We start from the raw sequence: 17,702 nt of genomic DNA on the forward strand, positions 1-17,702 counted from the left end.
GTGGACAACAGCAGTGATCCCGTTACCAGATATTGAAATTAAAACAGGCAGTTTTATTAATGAAATCTATCCTGTCGATTTCAAACTGGAAGGTCGGTAAATTGTTCCTTTAAAGCGACAAAAAACGGAAACCCAGTTTATATACATGAAAGGCCTACGTTTATCGTTGACACAATCCATTCTGTGATAATGCCGGCTCCTGTCATACCAGCACGTGACAGGCTAATTGCAATAACATGTCGAACAATTTCAAAATATGCAAGACAACCTGATTTATGACGTCACCACAGATTTTTTTTCGCATACAGAAGCTATTTTCTTTGAAATTCTTCCCTTACAGTATGTTTAAGTGATAAATGTTGTCTATCAATTTGTTTCTTTTATTAAATAATGACTAATAATATTATCAGACGTTCCCTCAGGTGTCTTGACCCGGAACTAAAATAGTGAGATTCATGTATGACAAACAATAAAATCTGATGTCGTGATCTGTGGGGAATGTTAAATGAATGGGTTGGCCTTTCCTATGAACATGTGACTAAAATATCAAATGCTCGAGATATTTATATAAAGTTCGAACATGTCCTGATTAACACTCTTAAGAATACTTGTGGTCAGTACTGAGATACAGTATTCAGACACACCGTTGTGAAACCAGGAGGACTTTCAGTTTTGTAACCATTAAAGAACTAGGGAGGGTCTACAGCTCTATAACCATTTTAGAACTGATGAGGGCCTACAGGTTTGTAATCAGTTAGAACCGGGGAAGACCTATAGGTCTGTAACCTGTTTAGAACTAAGGAGGGTCTACAGGTTTGCAATCAGTTAGAACTGAGGAGGGCCTACAGGTTTGCAATCAGTTAGAACTGAGGAGGGCCTATAGGTCTGTAATCAGTTTAGAACTAAGGAGGGTCTACAGGTTTGCAATCAGTTAGAACTGAGGAGGGCCTATAGGTCTGTAATCAGTTATAACTAAGGAGGGCCTACAGGTCTGTAATCAGTTAGAACTAAGGAGGCCTACAGGTCTGTAATCAGTTAGAACTAAGGAGGGCCTACAGGTCTGTAATCAGTTAGAACTGAGGAGGCCGACAGGTGTGTAATCAGTTAGAACTGAGGAGGGCCTACAGGTTTGTAATCAGTTAGAACTGAGGAGGGCCTACAGGTCTGTTATCAGTTAGAACTGAGGAGGGCCTACAGGTCTGTAATCAGTTAGAACTGAGGAGGGCCTACAGGTTTGTAATCAGTTAGAACTGAGGAGGGCCTACAGGTCTGTTATCAGTTAGAACTGAGGAGGGCCTACAGGTCTGTTATCAGTTAGAACTGAGGAGGCCGACAGGTGTGTAATCAGTTAGAACTGAGGAGGGCCTACAGGTTTGTAATCAGTTAGAACTGAGGAGGCCGACAGGTGTGTAATCAGTTAGAACTAAGGAGGCCTACAGGTCTGTAATCAGTTAGAACTGAGGAGGGCCTACAGGTTTGTAATCAGTTAGAACTGAGGAGGGCCTACAGGTTTGTAATCAGTTAGAACTGAGGAGGCCTACAGGTCTGTAATCAGTTTAGAACTGAGGAGGGCCTACAGGTCTGTTATCAGTTAGAACTGAGGAGGGCCTACAGGTCTGTAATCAGTTAGAACTAAGGAGGCCTACAGGTCAGTCATGGTGGGGCTTACGATGACATAAATACAATATTTATAATTTATAATGCCCACGTTGGCCTTATTACATTATACTTAATTGATAACGCACATCAGTATCCGTCATCACATTTTAATACTTTTTACTATGTGTGAATGATTTTAATAAAAAATTGAGCAAATGTTGCACAAAAATGCCAATTTCCTTTTCGAACAGTAGAAATACTCCGATCCCCAATGGGTCATGTGAGACTCCTGGGCCGTGACACAATTCCATTTCAGCACCTTGTATCCATGCAGAGTATTGTATTTTGTCATATCTCGGTATTGAGTAAAATGTAAATCAAAGTGAACCATTTCCATCAACTCTAGGGTTCAGGCTATGTCGGTATGTGTACATATCCTTAAAGCTTATAACGCTAATTCTTACTAACATTGGAATATCTCTAATGGAAATTAAACAAACTATGCTAAAACATAAGTTTCTTACATAAACTAGAACAGATTTTAACTCTCCTCAGGGCGATTATTATACCTGGAGTCATGAAATTCACATTTTTGGTAGAGCACCTTAAAATCCTTCCATCTATGACGAGCATTTGATTCATATCTGGGATTCGAGAAATGCAATTTCCCTTGTGGGATGGGAACAATAATTCATATATTTTCTAAGCCTTTGGTCATAGAAGATCTTTGTAAATATTCAATAAGGCTACTTCAGGGTTCCTTCAGAACTTTTAATTCCAAATTCTAACATTAAATAACATGTGTAGATTTATACTAATTGATCAACACTTTGATTGACAGCGGGACGTTTGAGGATGTGGTGGGTGGTGTTACTCTCTGCCAAAGTGGGCATGGTCTGGAGCTACAGTATGGGGGCACCTTCTACCACCTGCTCCACCATGTTTCCCGTACACAGTGGTAGTCCTGCACAGACCACTCAACCGCCGTACTTCTTCCAGCTCAGCAAGACTACCTTCACACCAGGAGAAACACTCTCAGGTACCACTGCATGAAAATCTACAACATTTACCATATGGAGTGTTTACTGTCACATTTCTGTGTGGGAAATGATTGATACATTTACAACCGATCGATAGAAATAACAATTTTATATAACAAACTTTTCTGTTAAAATGAAAATGCCCATAACAGCGACAATTGCATTCCTGAAACCATGACACGACATTTATCAATTTCCTGTTTTAAATGCACGGGTCAATAAATTCATTTGTAAACAACCGTAAAGATAGAACTATACCCGAAGTATTCAAATTGGGCGATTACTTTCATTTTACTAATTATAATCAGTTTTTTGTAGGTATACGTAACTGTGACCCGCGTACAATTCTCCATATTGGCTTACCTATAACCAGTATGACAATGATAGGCGACCACGCCTTCCCTCTCGGCCTCGCTCGATCAGTCTAATACTAAGCTCATTTATATATTTCCACGCTATACATATTTTAAATGATTTATGTAATTACTGACATTCTCCGATTTTCCAATGTGTGAAATGTTGATATTATCATAATTCAAATTAATTCCGATGACGTCATTTTCCGATGAAAATAGCGAGTCGCGTGCTTTTATTCTAGGCGAACGGACAGAATCGTAGGATTTTACGTGGTTTTGTAGCATTGCTGAATTTACTGTATTTATTATTAGATACAAAACACCAAAGTTACTCCTTAGTCAATAGAAGAGGTGTTCAGGGCCTCTCATCAGTAAATACAAAATATGTCAAAGGAAAGCGTGATTTGAAAATGAATTTTAGCATGAAAACCACATGTGTGCGTATCTGGTTGTAGGGTCCCAAATTTTGTATAAACAAAGTATGTTTTCCCGAGCCACTTGGAGGCAGAGGGGCGGGGCACAATAGGGTAAACAACTAAAGCCATTCTCCAATTTTTCTTCTGTTTGATTGAAAGTGACCAAATTTGGTGTGGAGTTTAAAACATACTGATCTTTTGGGGCAAAAACAAACTGTATAACAATATAATTATAAATGATTTGATGTGAAAATTGAGATATCATGTTGAATGAATAAATCACGACAGGACCTGATAATCGATGAAGTGGTCTTTGACGATCATATTGAAGTGTAAAATTTAATTTTACAGTGAACTTGGTTGGAAATGGAGTGATATTGAGAGGGTACCAGATTCAAGCCCGAGATGGGAATGGTAACGTGGTAGGACAGTTCACGTCAGCCGCCGGGGCCAGGACGATCACCTGTGGTCTGGAGGTGAGTACACACCTGTTACAATAAAATACATCCCAAGGGGCCGTGTAGTTTGTACTATAACTGATATTTATTTCTGCATATTAATAGTGTGAGGTCGTATACCAAAACGATGTATTTGTACCATTTCAGAATAAATTAATGTTATTTGTGACGCAGCGACAACGAAATTGACAAAGATCACTTTTAATTATTACACATAAATACAATTTTTAGGTCAAACGTAACATTGTAACGGTTTCAGTCTACTGTCACTGCCTTTGGAACTAGATTTTACTTCCAATCCTAGTTTTCTGAATTTTGAAAATTGCCAGTAGATTATCAGCGACTTCTAGCCACAGTCCTATGTTACACTGCATATACAATGCCACCATCTTTCAAAACAGTGTCATACATATATACCATGTTTTTCTTCTTTTTGAATCGTGTATTGAGCATTCTAGTCAAGTCCAATGTTACAACCCTGTTTTTCTTTTTTTGAATCGTGCATTGAGCATTCTAGTCAAGTCCTATGTTACAACCCTGTTTTTCTTCTGTTTGAATCGTGCATTGAGCGTTCTAGACAAGTCCTATATTACAACCCTGTTTTTCTTCTTTTTGAATCGTGCATTGAGCATTCTAGTCAAGTCCTATGTTACAACCCTGTTTTTCTTCTTTTTGAATCGTGCATTGAGCATTCTAGACAAGTCCTATGTTACAACCCTGTTTTTCTTCTTTTTGAATCGTGCATTGAGCATTCTAGACAAGTCCTATGTTACAACCCTGTTTTTCTTCTTTTTGAATCGTGCATTGAGCATTCTAGTCAAGTCCTATGTTACAACCCTGTTTTTCTTCTTTTTGAATCGTGCATTGAGCATTCTAGACAAGTCCTATATTACAACCCTGTTTTTCTTCTTTTTGAATCGTGCATTGAGCATTCTAGTCAAGTCCTATGTTACAACCCTGTTTTTCTTTTTTTGAATCGTGCATTGAGCATTCTAGTCAAGTCCTATGTTACAACCCTGTTTTTCTTCTTTTTGAATCGTGCATTGAGCATTCTAGACAAGTCCTATATTACAACCCTGTTTTTCTTCTTTTTGAATCGTGCATTGAGCATTCTAGTCAAGTCCTATGTTACAACCCTGTTTTTCTTCTTTTAGAATCTTGCACTGAGCATTCTAGTCAAGTCCTATGTTACACTGTGTATACAATACCACAAAACAGTGCCATACATGTATACCTTCTTACTTTTGAATTTTGCATTGAGCATCCTTCTTGTAAATCAGTATACATTGTCAGTCATGGTGTCTCGTACTTCATCATGTCTCTCTTGTGTCTCTGGTAATTTAAACACATATTATTGCCTCATCTCTCTTCCTCCGTGTACTATCAGACCTCCGTCTTAGCTTTAACATGAATACTCATTTGAAAGGAAACTTATCATTGATTCATATCATTAACATAATGTGAACTGCAACCAAAGATGTAGTGCAGACTCAAGGATATTTATGAATGTGAAGATTTGATGAAACAGGTTTAAATATGATCAACATGTAACTCTAATGAAAATTGACAAAATCAAAAAATGAATTTTTCACAACAACTTTAAGAGGAAATAAGTATTTTCTGGAAAATTATACAGTGAATAGACAGCTGATGTATGCCATCGGAATGGTTATGGAATATGCCTTAATAAAGCTGAACAGTTTATAATGTAGAGTATATATCTCGTTTAAGGCACACGGATAACATGTGAACATTAAGAATGATAGATTTAGGCTCTTTGAGGAATAAATATTGTCAATGAGTACATCGTGGGCCGCTGTGAAATAATTCTTTATTTCTGTTATGTCGAAGACGGAGTGATACGTGGCACCGTAGCGTATAAATAGATCTTACTTCAACCCATAACAATAACAACCCATAACACTAACAACCCATAACAATAACAACCCTTAACACTAACAACCCATAACAATAACAACCCATAGCAATAACAACCCATAACACGAACAACCCATAACAATAACAACCCTTAACACTAACAACCCATAGCAATAACAACCCATAACAATAACAACCCATAGCAATACCAATGACATGTTTGATACAGTATTTGTTAATTGTTTACTGAACGTTTGTAGAATGGAGCACTGACCCACAGTAACGCCAGAAACAAACAGGGTGTAAGTTTTACTTGGCAAGCACCCACCCCCGCTGTAGGAGGCATCCAGTTCATGTAAGTAATTTTTATGTTACTGGTTTTCTCTCCCTGGCCACATATTATTGATCAATTACTGTCACAGTCAAAATGTGTGTATATCACTCAAACATATATAATTCTCTTCTCTTACACCCTATTTTAGAGGTTAAATTAAGACTTTTTTCTGGTGAGGATCATTTGAGAGGTTAAATTAAAAGAATAAAAAGAAAGAAAGAAAAAAACCCGAAAAAAATGAAACAACAACAAAACACTAAAAAATCACTACTGGATTCAAAATATATGTAACAGGAAACATTCGCTTATTTTTGTCGTGAATGCTGAATATTTTTTATATTTTCAAGGCGATTTTTGTTTCAAATAAATTTCATTTCCATTAAAATGCATTAGAATGATACCAGGATAATTAAAACAAAAGCAAAAACAAAAATGTTAAATTCCAATTTTTAACTTGATTGAAAGCCGCAAATCTCCATAGTAATATATATTTATGTGACAATGATTTGAAATCAAAAATTTGTTTTCGATTTTATGTTTTGAAAAAAAAAGATACAAAAGAAGGGAGGTTGTCGTGTTTATTTATTTGGTTTTTTTTCATCCAAATGTCTTTTTTTTTCTTCTCAAATCTTAAACAGAGTGAAATATTTAGTTTTGGGTCTTCAAGAAAAAATGATCAATCAATTCAGCATTACGTGTTTAAAATACCACAGGAAACGAAAACTCGCTGGAAAGAGAATCACATCAACTACGCCGCTACAAATGTAGTCCATTAGAAAAATCTACAAAATAACATTGTGGGAAGTTTTAAAACGCACGTCAATTGTTGACAAAATGTATCGAAACGCAAAACTGTGTGACGTTACGTTGCCATTTATTGAATTGTTCCCACTTCCGGTCAAGCATGATTCTCGTACATCCTTAAAATGTTTCGTCACTACGATAAATTGAAGCTTGTAAAACTAACCCCTTCCACAGTATAAACTGGATTCTCATCAGAGGTATATAATAACAGTGTGAAATGAAAGGAAGCACTTCCTTTTTCTTGCCTTTGTCTTCTTTTAAATGGAATTGTGCCTCTTTTGCTTTTTCAGTGACTAAAACGTTGTGAAATCAACCCATTTTTTTCAAAGTGAATTGTTGACCTGAATTTAGGGCACACGTGCTTATAGTGTTTAGGTTTTGTAACACATATATATCTTTTCATGTTTTCAACAAACAGTGTCAGTACGACTTGAACATGTACACCCGTCTTTTTGGGTCATTAGTAAGGTCATCAAACGCAAAGGTTTTACACTGTACTCAAGTTTACTTGTCTTGTTAACAGTGATGATCAAACTCAAGTCTGCCATTCTCATTTCAGTGCAACTGTTGTGCAGACCTACAATGTTTTTTGGTTGAACGTGAATTCTCCACAAATAACAGCGGTTACCGTTCCTCCAACTCTTCCACCACAACCGCCAACGACCATGGTGGTCACAGTGCCGTCAACAAGAAAGCCACCCGTCACTCTGCCGCCTGAGACCACCACATCGGCGGCAATGACAGAAGAAATCACCACTCAGGCGCCTACCATAGTAACGACAGATCTAACACAGATACAAACGGTATTTATCAATGGGATTTACATACAGGGATGTTTTTTTAATGTCACGTGTGATACTCTTTGGAACATTGCATTATAACCTACCTAACGTAATCAACACGTTGTAGTTAAATGGTAGGATGAAGTTAATATCATTTTTTATTTTAATTACTTTGATAAATTAATATTTAAGATGTACTCATGTTTAAGATGATATAAATTGTCTTTTTAAAAAAACTATTACGCTACATTAAAATTTTGTCACATTTGTAAACATTGTTGTTACATTTAAAAAAATTCTTTCTGGAACAGTACAACCCATAAATTTCCTTAATTTGTAAGTAAATGAAAGCGTAGTATTTTCTCCAACTAGTTCTAGTCTTTCCTTGTCAATAAAGTTAATTTGTTATTGAAGTTTATCATGAGCTTTAAGATACGGAAATGAACGTGTCAATTAAACATATTGTCCGTTGATTTAGCAAACGACACCAGCATCGGGAAGAGTGACAATGGATGATACATGCGGTACCAGCAAGGGCTGTTTCGTGAGCTGTGAGGGGGACAGCTGTGAATATGTTGTCACTTGGAAACATGGACCAGAGTATGTCGACTTCGAAGTATCATCGAAGATCGAGATTGATGGTGTCCACTGGATAGCGATCGCTTTCTCTAATGATGTTAAAATGGTAAGCCCGCTATTAGGGTCCATGAGGAAAGGATGTTTTAAAATGATGACTTTTTGTCACCACTGAATTATTGTTTAAAACAGGCCGAAGATCAACTTTCATGATGATTTATAAATCATTATTAGCTTGGTTGGTGCATCCCATGAGGATGCATGAATCTCACACGGCCAAAATTTCTGAAATAAATCTTCGACTCATAGGGCAGGAAGTATTTACTTTTTTGAAATGATGAGTATTTTTTGAACCGATAGTTGTTTCCAGCAATATTGATTTCTCTTGAAATAGACTGATACTGGCGCAATAAGCAGTAATGACATCGAAATTCTAATTTTCAATTTGACTTAACAGTTGCAAATCTCCATAGCAACCTAAAATGTATATTACCTTCTGATTGTTCAAAATATCTATATTTAATGAAATTTGATCACTGCAAAAGTAAAACTGTATAACAGTGCAGAACCAATCTCGATGTCAACGAGGCGACTTATAGTCTGTCAATTTGTTGAAATGTTTACATTTTCCAACTTCAATGAAATTCAGGTTCCGTGTTTTTTTTTTGCAAATCTGAATACTTCACTGATATTGTTTTCAGATTGAAAAAAAATCAAGGTCGTGCGCTTGACTCGGATTAATAAAACAATTGATAAAACCTGATTAAAATGATATTCGTTACGTCGGTATAGTATGATACAACGAACAAGGAAGTGGTATGATGGTGTAGATGCCTGAGCCAACCTGTACTTGCAATGTGCTGGTGTTTCAAAACTATTAGCACTTGCCTGTGCTGGTAGGTAAGGCATTAATTTTCAGCATATAATTATATGTGAAACAATGATGATGGTGTAGATGCCTGAGATGTGAAACCTGAATGATGATGGTGTAGATGCCTGAGCCAACCTGTACTTGCAATGTGCTGGTGTTTCAAAACTATTAGCACTTGCCTGTGCTGGTAGGTAAGGCATTAATTTTCAGCAATATATGTTATATGTGAAATAGAATGATGATGGTGTAGATGCCTGAGCCAACCTGTACTTGCAATGTGCATCAAAGATGTGAAATGGAATGATGATGGTGTAGATGCCTGAGCCAACCTGTACTTGCAATGTGCTGGTGTTTCAAAACTATTAGCACTTGCCTGTGCTGGTAGGTAAGGCATTAATTTTCAACAATACATCAAAGATGTGAAATGGAATGATGATGGTGTAGATGCCTGAGCCAACCTGTACTTGCAATGTGCTGGTGTATTAAAACTATTAGCACTTGCCTGTGCTGGTAGGTAAGGCATTAATTTTCAGCAATATATGTTATATGTGAAATAGAATGATGATGGTGTAGATGCCTGAGCCAACCTGTACTTGCAATGTGCTGGTGTTTCAAAACTATTAGCACTTGCCTGTGCTGGTAGGTAAGGCATTAATTTTCAGCAATATATGTTATATGTGAAATAGAATGATGATGGTGTAGATGCCTGAGCCAACCTGTACTTGCAATGTGCTGGTGTTTCAAAACTATTAGCACTTGCCTGTGCTGGTAGGTAAGGCATTAATTTTCAGCAATATATGTTATATGTGAAATAAAATGATGATGGTGTAGATGCCTGAGCCAACCTGTACTTGCAATGTGCTGGTGTTTCAAAACTATTAGCACTTGCCTGTGCTGGTAGGTAAGGCATTAATTTTCAGCAGATGTCATGACCTGTAAATGCCATACTTGACTAACGTATTATCGAGTGATTTATAATCTTAACGAGGTGGAGATTTTGTTAATCAGAAGTATGCTTGATAATATCAACAGGAACATTTTATGAGGTAATAATACACACAGTAAAACCACTTATGCATTTCTCTTGCCTAACTTTTGCACTTTGAGATCTCCAAAAGTGGACAAAGCTGGTTGACTTGAGTCCTCAAGGTTTGCCAAAATCTGCATGTCTCGTTTAAATGCATTCGAATATCGAAGCAGTGTATTGGAAAAGTATGAATTTTGAGAAAATCTTTACTATTTCTTTCTCTTTTTATTATTTTTCATTTTACCGACTGGGACCTTGCTCAGTCTTGGGTTATAGCAATTTAAGCCGTTAGCGTCACTGACGAAACGTAGAAGAACTGCTGTATGATACAGAATACAGCCTAACCCATAATTTAACTCTAGTCTAATTCTGAAGGGAGAGTGCCAATTGGTACCATTCTGTTGACACAATATTGTTTTGAAGAATGACAAGTTAATGTCACATCCATATTACCTGCTATTTATAGAATTACGTTATTTTGCTGGCTCACTGAAAATTTTAGAGTTAAAATGGGAGATGTGGAAAAATATGGAGCGAAAGGAAGAAGTACATATGATTTTTTAATCTGCCAAATAATCATCAAGTCTTGAGAAGTTAGTTGAATATAGTGATTATTGTTAAAAAGGTTAGTGATTTGAGAAATATTTCATGTTATATATTGTTTTTTTTGGTGTGGTAAAGATTATTTGTCTATGTCCTATTTCACAGTTTTTGGTATTAGATTTTAAGACCTGTACCTATTTAGTGAAAACCAACGCACGCACACAACAACTATCAAATCAATAATCTGTTGTAATGATTTTATTGTAAATATTTCGTTTTACATCCTCCCAAATTGACAAAACATTTTTTTTCTATGAGCCTACACAAACTTTGAAACTGTGAATACCATGTTATGTACAGTTGACTTTAAAACATCTTTCTGCAAAAAACAAGCTTATCATATATGACCACAGAATGACCCAAATTGATGAAATGTACTATTCATTTGAGTGTCTACTGTACTTTTTACTTGAGGTTTGACACATGAGGACAAAAATACTGTTTTACCTTGTCCATTATAAATCTACCCAACAGTTTGAATATAAACAAACAAACGATTCCAGGGACTGCCATATTTATAATTTTTATAAATATTTATATAATCACATGACCCAGTATATAAAGAAGGAAAAATACAAAGATTTTTTTTATTTCATGAATTATCTTCATTTAATAAATAATTTAGAAAGACAATAGTTGGAACTTATTGCCTTTATTAAAAGTATTTCTTCCTTTGTTTAGCGATTTTGATGATAATCGCTTGGATCCTGTGTACTGGGATAGGAATTGTAGCCGCTCGCTATTACAAACCAGTGTGGACCGCCACCAACGTGATGGGACAGAGAATATGGTTTCAGGTAAGACTACTGTCAGAGGATGCCAGAAATACGATAAAATAATGCAGCTGATAGCATGGTATTTTCAAACTTTAACTTCTGAACAATCAGTTGTATGACTATGTTCAAACCTAATAAACTTCTGTATGATGATGTTCTGTCCCAACGTCCCAACAAACCGCTGTGTGATGATGTTCTGTCCCAACAAACATCTATATGATGAAGATTGAGTCCCAGCAAACATCTGTATGATGATGTTTTGTCCCAACAAACCGCTGTGTGATGATGTTCTGTCCCAACAAACATCTATATGATGATGTTTTGTCCCAACAAACATCTATATGATGATGTTTTGTCCCAACAAACCGCTGTGTGATGATGTTCTGTCCCAACAAACAGCTGTGTGATGAAGATTGAGTCCCAGCAAACATCTGTATGATGATGTTTTGTCCCAACAAACAGCTGTGTGATGATGTTCTGTCCCAACAAACAGCTGTGTGATGATGTTCTGTCCCAACAAACAGCTGTGTGATGAAGATTGAGTCCCAGCAAACATCTGTATGATGATGTTTTGTCCCAACAAACCGCTGTGTGATGACTAACAGCTGTCTGGCATTGATTGGCATTTACTAGCATTGTATTTGCTTAATTACAATTAAAATTTCCTAACTTCATATTTTGATTTTTTAACCACTTTAATGTTTTTTGACATCAATGAATAGTTTTAAGTACACGTCGTTGATTCATGTTTGTTGTTTTTTCAAGACATGCATTGCATTTTGTAACATTGAACATCAGTAAATTTATAACTAGTCTTAGCAGTCATTGAGCTCTGTATTTTGGGTTTCAGATTCACAGAACATGCATGGTGACCGCCTTGGTGTTAACACTCATCGGCTTTGTAATTATTTTCGTTGAGGCGGGAGGATATAGTCAAGTGAGCTATGTTTCTTTTATCCGGCACTTTATAAGTATATGTTGGAAACCATTAAGTATATCCCTTATGTAGCTTCACGAAACAGATTACTTTAATACGAAAGTGATTCATTTATGTAATTTTTGCGCATATTTACACGCAGGCTGAAGTTTGATTTTCGTGTGTGTTTTTTTCGTGGGTTCTCTTTATTTTACATGAATCAACATTGAGTGTAAGTGTATTTCGCGAGCAACGTCAAGAAATCAAATTCACATGATCTGATAGTTTGGAACCTACAATAGTGTAACATTGACATCACACTTCATTATCTCAGTAACCAGAAGGGTCAAGTTACATTATCCTGTGGGGCTTCGGGCTTGGTCTTCCAATGTTTACTTTTGCGGAAAGAAATGATTTTGACCTCAATTCAATGTCACAGGGGTAACATTAAATCCATATATTCAGATTTATCACAATCCATAGACCCTTGATATTAGGTTCCTACGATAAAGCCAGATAAAGTTAAAAAAAATAACAAGAAACAACCCCCCCCCAAAAAAAAAGAAAGAAAAGATAAAAAAAAAAAAAAAAAGAAAAAAACCGAACAAAAAACTAACAAAGTAACAAAAGATTTGACTGGAAGAGCGCGAAATCCAATAACCTTGACCAATATTATAGGTCACATGGGTCCTTAGAATAGTGATGGTTGGTTCCAAGGATGAAGCTCAAAAAAAAAAAAGGTAAAAAATACCTTGACTTATGTTTAAAAGCAGTTTATTAAAAACGTCCAAACAGTACTAATTCATCAGAAGGAATAGAAACATGATATTTGGCTGCTAGGTTTCTTGGAGGAATGTCTATGGTGTGAAATGATCATGTGTGTTTGTGATAGAATACCTGGTAAGCGGTGCAGGTTCATCAAGGCGCTTGTTTTAATATTAATGAGCAGCATGCTGAAAAAGACTTTCTATAACCTTGTTGTATCGATAGAAATTGGAAAGACTGTATATAACGAAAGGTTTTTACTTACATTTAAACATTTCTTTTGTAGATTCCAAAAATAGAAGGAAAAGAATATTTACAAGCTCATCCCCCACTGGGAATAATAGTCACGATTCTAGCTATCATAAATGTGAGTATACTGTTATTTATATCTGACCTCGTGTTGATATGAAATCAATAAAAGTCCCATACTGATAGCAATTTCTATTTTATACTTTGAGTTCAATATCTTCATTCTTTGTCCTTTGTCCGATATCAAAGAAAAAAATGTTTATCTGGGCCTATTTTATATATTACGGGAACTTAATATTTGGGATAAGGGTTCACCTTTGTGAGACGGTGTGTCTCGTCTCAAGAGGAGGTCACCCTGCCGGGCCAAATGAAACAGCATAGAATGAATGGTGTCACCAGATACAAATATATTGTAAAACGGCACTGCTAGTATATCTACAATAGTTTAACCCACAATTTATCATCTATGCACGCTTGTCTTATAATTTAAGTTTGTTTGTTTAAATAATAAGTCAAACATCTCTTTCTGTTTCAAAATTGTTATCCATCAATCACACCATTATATTAAGTATGACTGTGTCATTTGTTTGCAAATGGCAAATGGTTTCTAGTCTAAAGATAACTTTTTATCAAACCATTTATTTACACTACATTGAAACATGTGTATTTCTATAATAACAATTTCTTTTCAGCCTATCATGTCAATATTCAGACCAGGTCCAAAAGATGAAAAACGGCCAATCTTTAACTGGGCTCACTGGTCCGTGGGTATGCTCGCCCATATCCTATCTAGTAAGTGTTATTATCATTGATATTACCGAGAGTCCCACCCATATCCTATCTAGTAAGTGTTAATATCATTGATATTACCGAGAGTCCCGCCCATATCCTATCTAGTAAGTGTTAATATCATTGATATTACCGAGAGTCCCGCCCATATCCTATCTAGTACCACCCATATCCTATCTAGTCCCACCCATATCCTATCTAGTAATTGTTAATATCATTGATATTACCGAGAGTCCCGCCCATATCCTATCTAGTAAGTGTTAATATCATTGATATTACCGAGAGTCCCGCCCATATCCTATCTAGTCCCACCCATATCCTATCTAGTCCCGCCCATATCCTATCTAGTAAGTGTTAATATCATTGATATTACCGAGAGTCCCGCCCATATCCTATCTAGTACCACCCATATCCTATCTAGTCCCACCCATATCCTATCTAGTAATTGTTAATATCATTGATATTACCGAGAGTCCCGCCCATATCCTATCTAGTAAGTGTTATTATCATTGATATTACCGAGAGTCCCCCCCATATCCTATCTAGTAAGTGTTAATATCATTGATATTACCGAGAGTCCCACCCATATCCTATCTAGTAAGTGTTAATATCATTGATATTACCGAGAGTCCCGCCCATATCCTATCTAGTAAGTGTTAATATCATTGATATTACCGAGAGTCCCGCCCATATCCTATCTAGTCCCACCCATATCCTATCTAGTAAGTGTTAATATCATTGATATTACCGAGAGTCCCACCCATATCCTATCTAGTAAGTGTTAATATCATTGATATTACCGAGAGTCACGCCCATATCCTATCTAGTCCCACCCATATCCTATTTAGTAAGTGTTTATATCATTGATATTACCGAGAGTCCCACCCATATCCTATTTAGTAAGTGTTAATATCATTGATATTACCGAGAGTCCCCCCCATATCCTATCTAGTAAGTGTTAATATCATTGATATTACCGAGAGTCCCGCCCATATCCTATCTAGTCCCACCCATATCCTATCTAGTAAGTGTTAATATCATTGATATTACCGAGAGTCCCACCCATATCCTATCTAGTCCCACCCATATCCTATCTAGTAAGTGTTAATATCATTGATATTACCGAGAGTCCCACCCATATCCTATCTAGTCCCACCCATATCCTATCTAGTAAGTGTTAATATCATTGATATTACCGAGAGTCCCACCCATATCCTATCTAGTCCCACCCATATCCTATCTAGTAAGTGTTAATATCATTGATATTACCGAGAGTCCCACCCATATCCTATTTAGTAAGTGTTAATATCATTGATATTACCGAGAGTCCCACCCATATCCTATTTAGTAAGTGTTAATATCATTGATATTACCGAGAGTCCCACCCATATCCTATTTAGTAAGTGTTAATATCATTGATATTACCGAGAGTCCCGCCCATATCCTATCTAGTAAGTGTTAAGTAATATCGATTATTGTAAGAGTAAAAAGTACGCAGATAATTATCTTTTTTTTTCGACTACCGGTAAGAGATTTCAATCTCATTTTCATTCTCTTTGTTAAAACATGTGCTTCTATTGTTTCGATACGGTCATGATACTGCCGAACTATTGTTAGAGAAGAGCTGCAGTATTAAAAACGTTAATTAGTGGGACCATCGTTATATTGAATTTACCTTACAGTTATAGCGATATGTTTTGGGATGGAGATGAAGAAGTCGACAGCTCCATCGTATTCCGTGTGGGTCGTAGTCGGATACGTGATATATCACGTGATTATGGAGATTACACTGAAGTCGTTTGATCTCTACCTGAACAGATCAGACCCTGGTAAGTTCACTGATGATTCCCAGTCTTCATCATTTGTTTTAACTGGAAAATATCCTGAAACAATCCCACCACTGACATACTGTTTTTGATAAATGATCTTGCTGCATGTCATGGTTAATATGTGTTCGGACTAGTGATATTGAATGTCATCGTTTTCGCTTGCCCCCTCCACCGTTTGATCAACGGAAAGACAATATAACATAACCTGGTCTGATTTTGTCTTCTTTAAATTGATTTATTGACAAATTTGTAAACACTAGGTCGTATTGATGCTCTGGGAATGACAAACACTGGAGTTTCAGCACAGAACGGAAACCACTTCAAAGCGCCTCCTGCGTACACTGAAAGGGATACAGTTAAACCCCCTAAGGTATGTATATATAAAGAGAGAGAGGGGGGGAGAGAGAGAGTGGTGGGGAAAGAGGGGAAAGAGAGAGAGAGAGAGGTGGTGTGTGTATTGTGTGAGGGAGGGTGTGTGGGGGAGTGTATGTAGTGTGTGTGTGTGCGTGTGGGTGTGGGTGTGTAGGTGGTGGTGGTGGTGTGTGTGGGTGTTATGTGTGTGGTTAGTGTGTGTGTATGTGTGTGGTGGTGGTGGCGTGTGTGTGTGTGTAGTGAGTGTGTGGGGGGTGGGTGGGTGTGGATTTGTAAGTTGTGTGTGTGTGTAGGTGTGTGTGGTGTGGTGATGATGGTGGTGGTGGTGTGTGTGTGTGTGTGTGTGTGTGTGTGTAGGTGTATGGTGATGGTGGTGGTGTGTTTGTGTGCGTGTGTGTGTGTGTGTGTGTGTGTGTGTGTGTGTGTGTGAGTGTGTAGGTGTGGTGGTGGTGGTGGTGTATGTGTGTGTGTTATTACCTATTGTTATATATATAAATAATATACACTGCTTATAAATCTTTTTTATAATATCTTTTCAGGACAGCACAGTGAAAAAAATACTTCTGATTTTCCACATGGCCATTGCGACAGCTTTTACCGTCACTTTGGTCCTCCTGGTTGCTCTCTACGACTGATGAGAAACCTTTACTTATCTAAGTGTCAAAATTCAATAAGAAAGGAACGAATGAAAGAACCAGGATATGTATTGTAGACAATAGTGTAGTTACTGCAGCATTATGCTTACATTTTTAAACTTAAATCTGGGGCTAGACCAGCTCCCATTAAATCTGGGGCTAAGACAGCTCCTATTAAATCTGGGTCGATCTAGACCAGCTCCCATTAAATCTGGGGCTAGGACAGCTCCAATTAAATCTGTGGCTAAGACAGCTCCCATTAAATCTGGGGCGATCTAGACCAACTTTCATGAAATCTGGGGCTAGATCTAATCCATTAAATCTGGGGCTAGACCAGCTCCTATTAAATCTGGGGCTAGGACAGCTCCTATTAAATCTGGGGCTAGACCAGCTCCCATTAAATCTGGGGCTAGGACAGCTCCCATTAAATCTGGGGCTAGACCAGCTCCCATTAAATCTGGGGCTAAGACAGCTCCTATTAAATCTGGGTCGATCTAGACCAGCTCCCATTAAATCTGGGGCTAGACCAGCTCCCATTAAATCTGGGGCTAGGACAGCTCCCATTAAATCTGGGGCTAGGACAGCTCCCATTAAATCTGGGGCTAGATCTAATCCATTAAATCTGGA

General features: G+C 37.1%; 1 protein-coding gene across 1 annotated transcript; it reads left to right on the top strand.

The window, feature by feature from the left end:
• Positions 1-2,454: 2,454 nt before the first annotated feature.
• LOC132560347 (putative ferric-chelate reductase 1 homolog) lies at positions 2,455-17,075 on the top strand. The gene is made up of 12 exons (XM_060225018.1): positions 2,455-2,638; positions 3,763-3,887; positions 6,008-6,102; positions 7,445-7,688; positions 8,146-8,352; positions 11,407-11,541; positions 12,371-12,457; positions 13,488-13,568; positions 14,143-14,242; positions 15,922-16,068; positions 16,329-16,438; positions 16,980-17,075. The coding sequence occupies exons 1-12, from the start codon at positions 2,455-2,457 to the stop codon at positions 17,073-17,075; spliced, it is 1,611 nt and encodes a 536-aa protein (XP_060081001.1).
• The last annotated feature ends 627 nt before the right edge of the window (positions 17,076-17,702 follow it).

Source organism: Ylistrum balloti, unplaced genomic scaffold (assembly GCF_031769215.1).
Source record: "Ylistrum balloti isolate Yb309-2 unplaced genomic scaffold, AGI_CSIRO_Ybal_v1 Utg371052, whole genome shotgun sequence".
Lineage (NCBI taxonomy): Eukaryota > Metazoa > Mollusca > Bivalvia > Pectinida > Pectinidae > Ylistrum > Ylistrum balloti.

Excerpts from the sequence above, each read along its gene's own strand:
- LOC132560347 (XM_060225018.1), top strand. The coding sequence starts at position 2,455 with ATGTGGTGGGTGGTGTTACTCTCTGCCAAAGTGGGCATGGTCTGGAGC. Across the intron at positions 8,353-11,406 it reads TCTCTAATGATGTTAAAATG|TATTTCTTCCTTTGTTTAGC; the intron begins GTAAGCCCGCTA and ends CTTTATTAAAAG. Across the intron at positions 13,569-14,142 it reads CGATTCTAGCTATCATAAAT|CCTATCATGTCAATATTCAG; the intron begins GTGAGTATACTG and ends ATTTCTTTTCAG.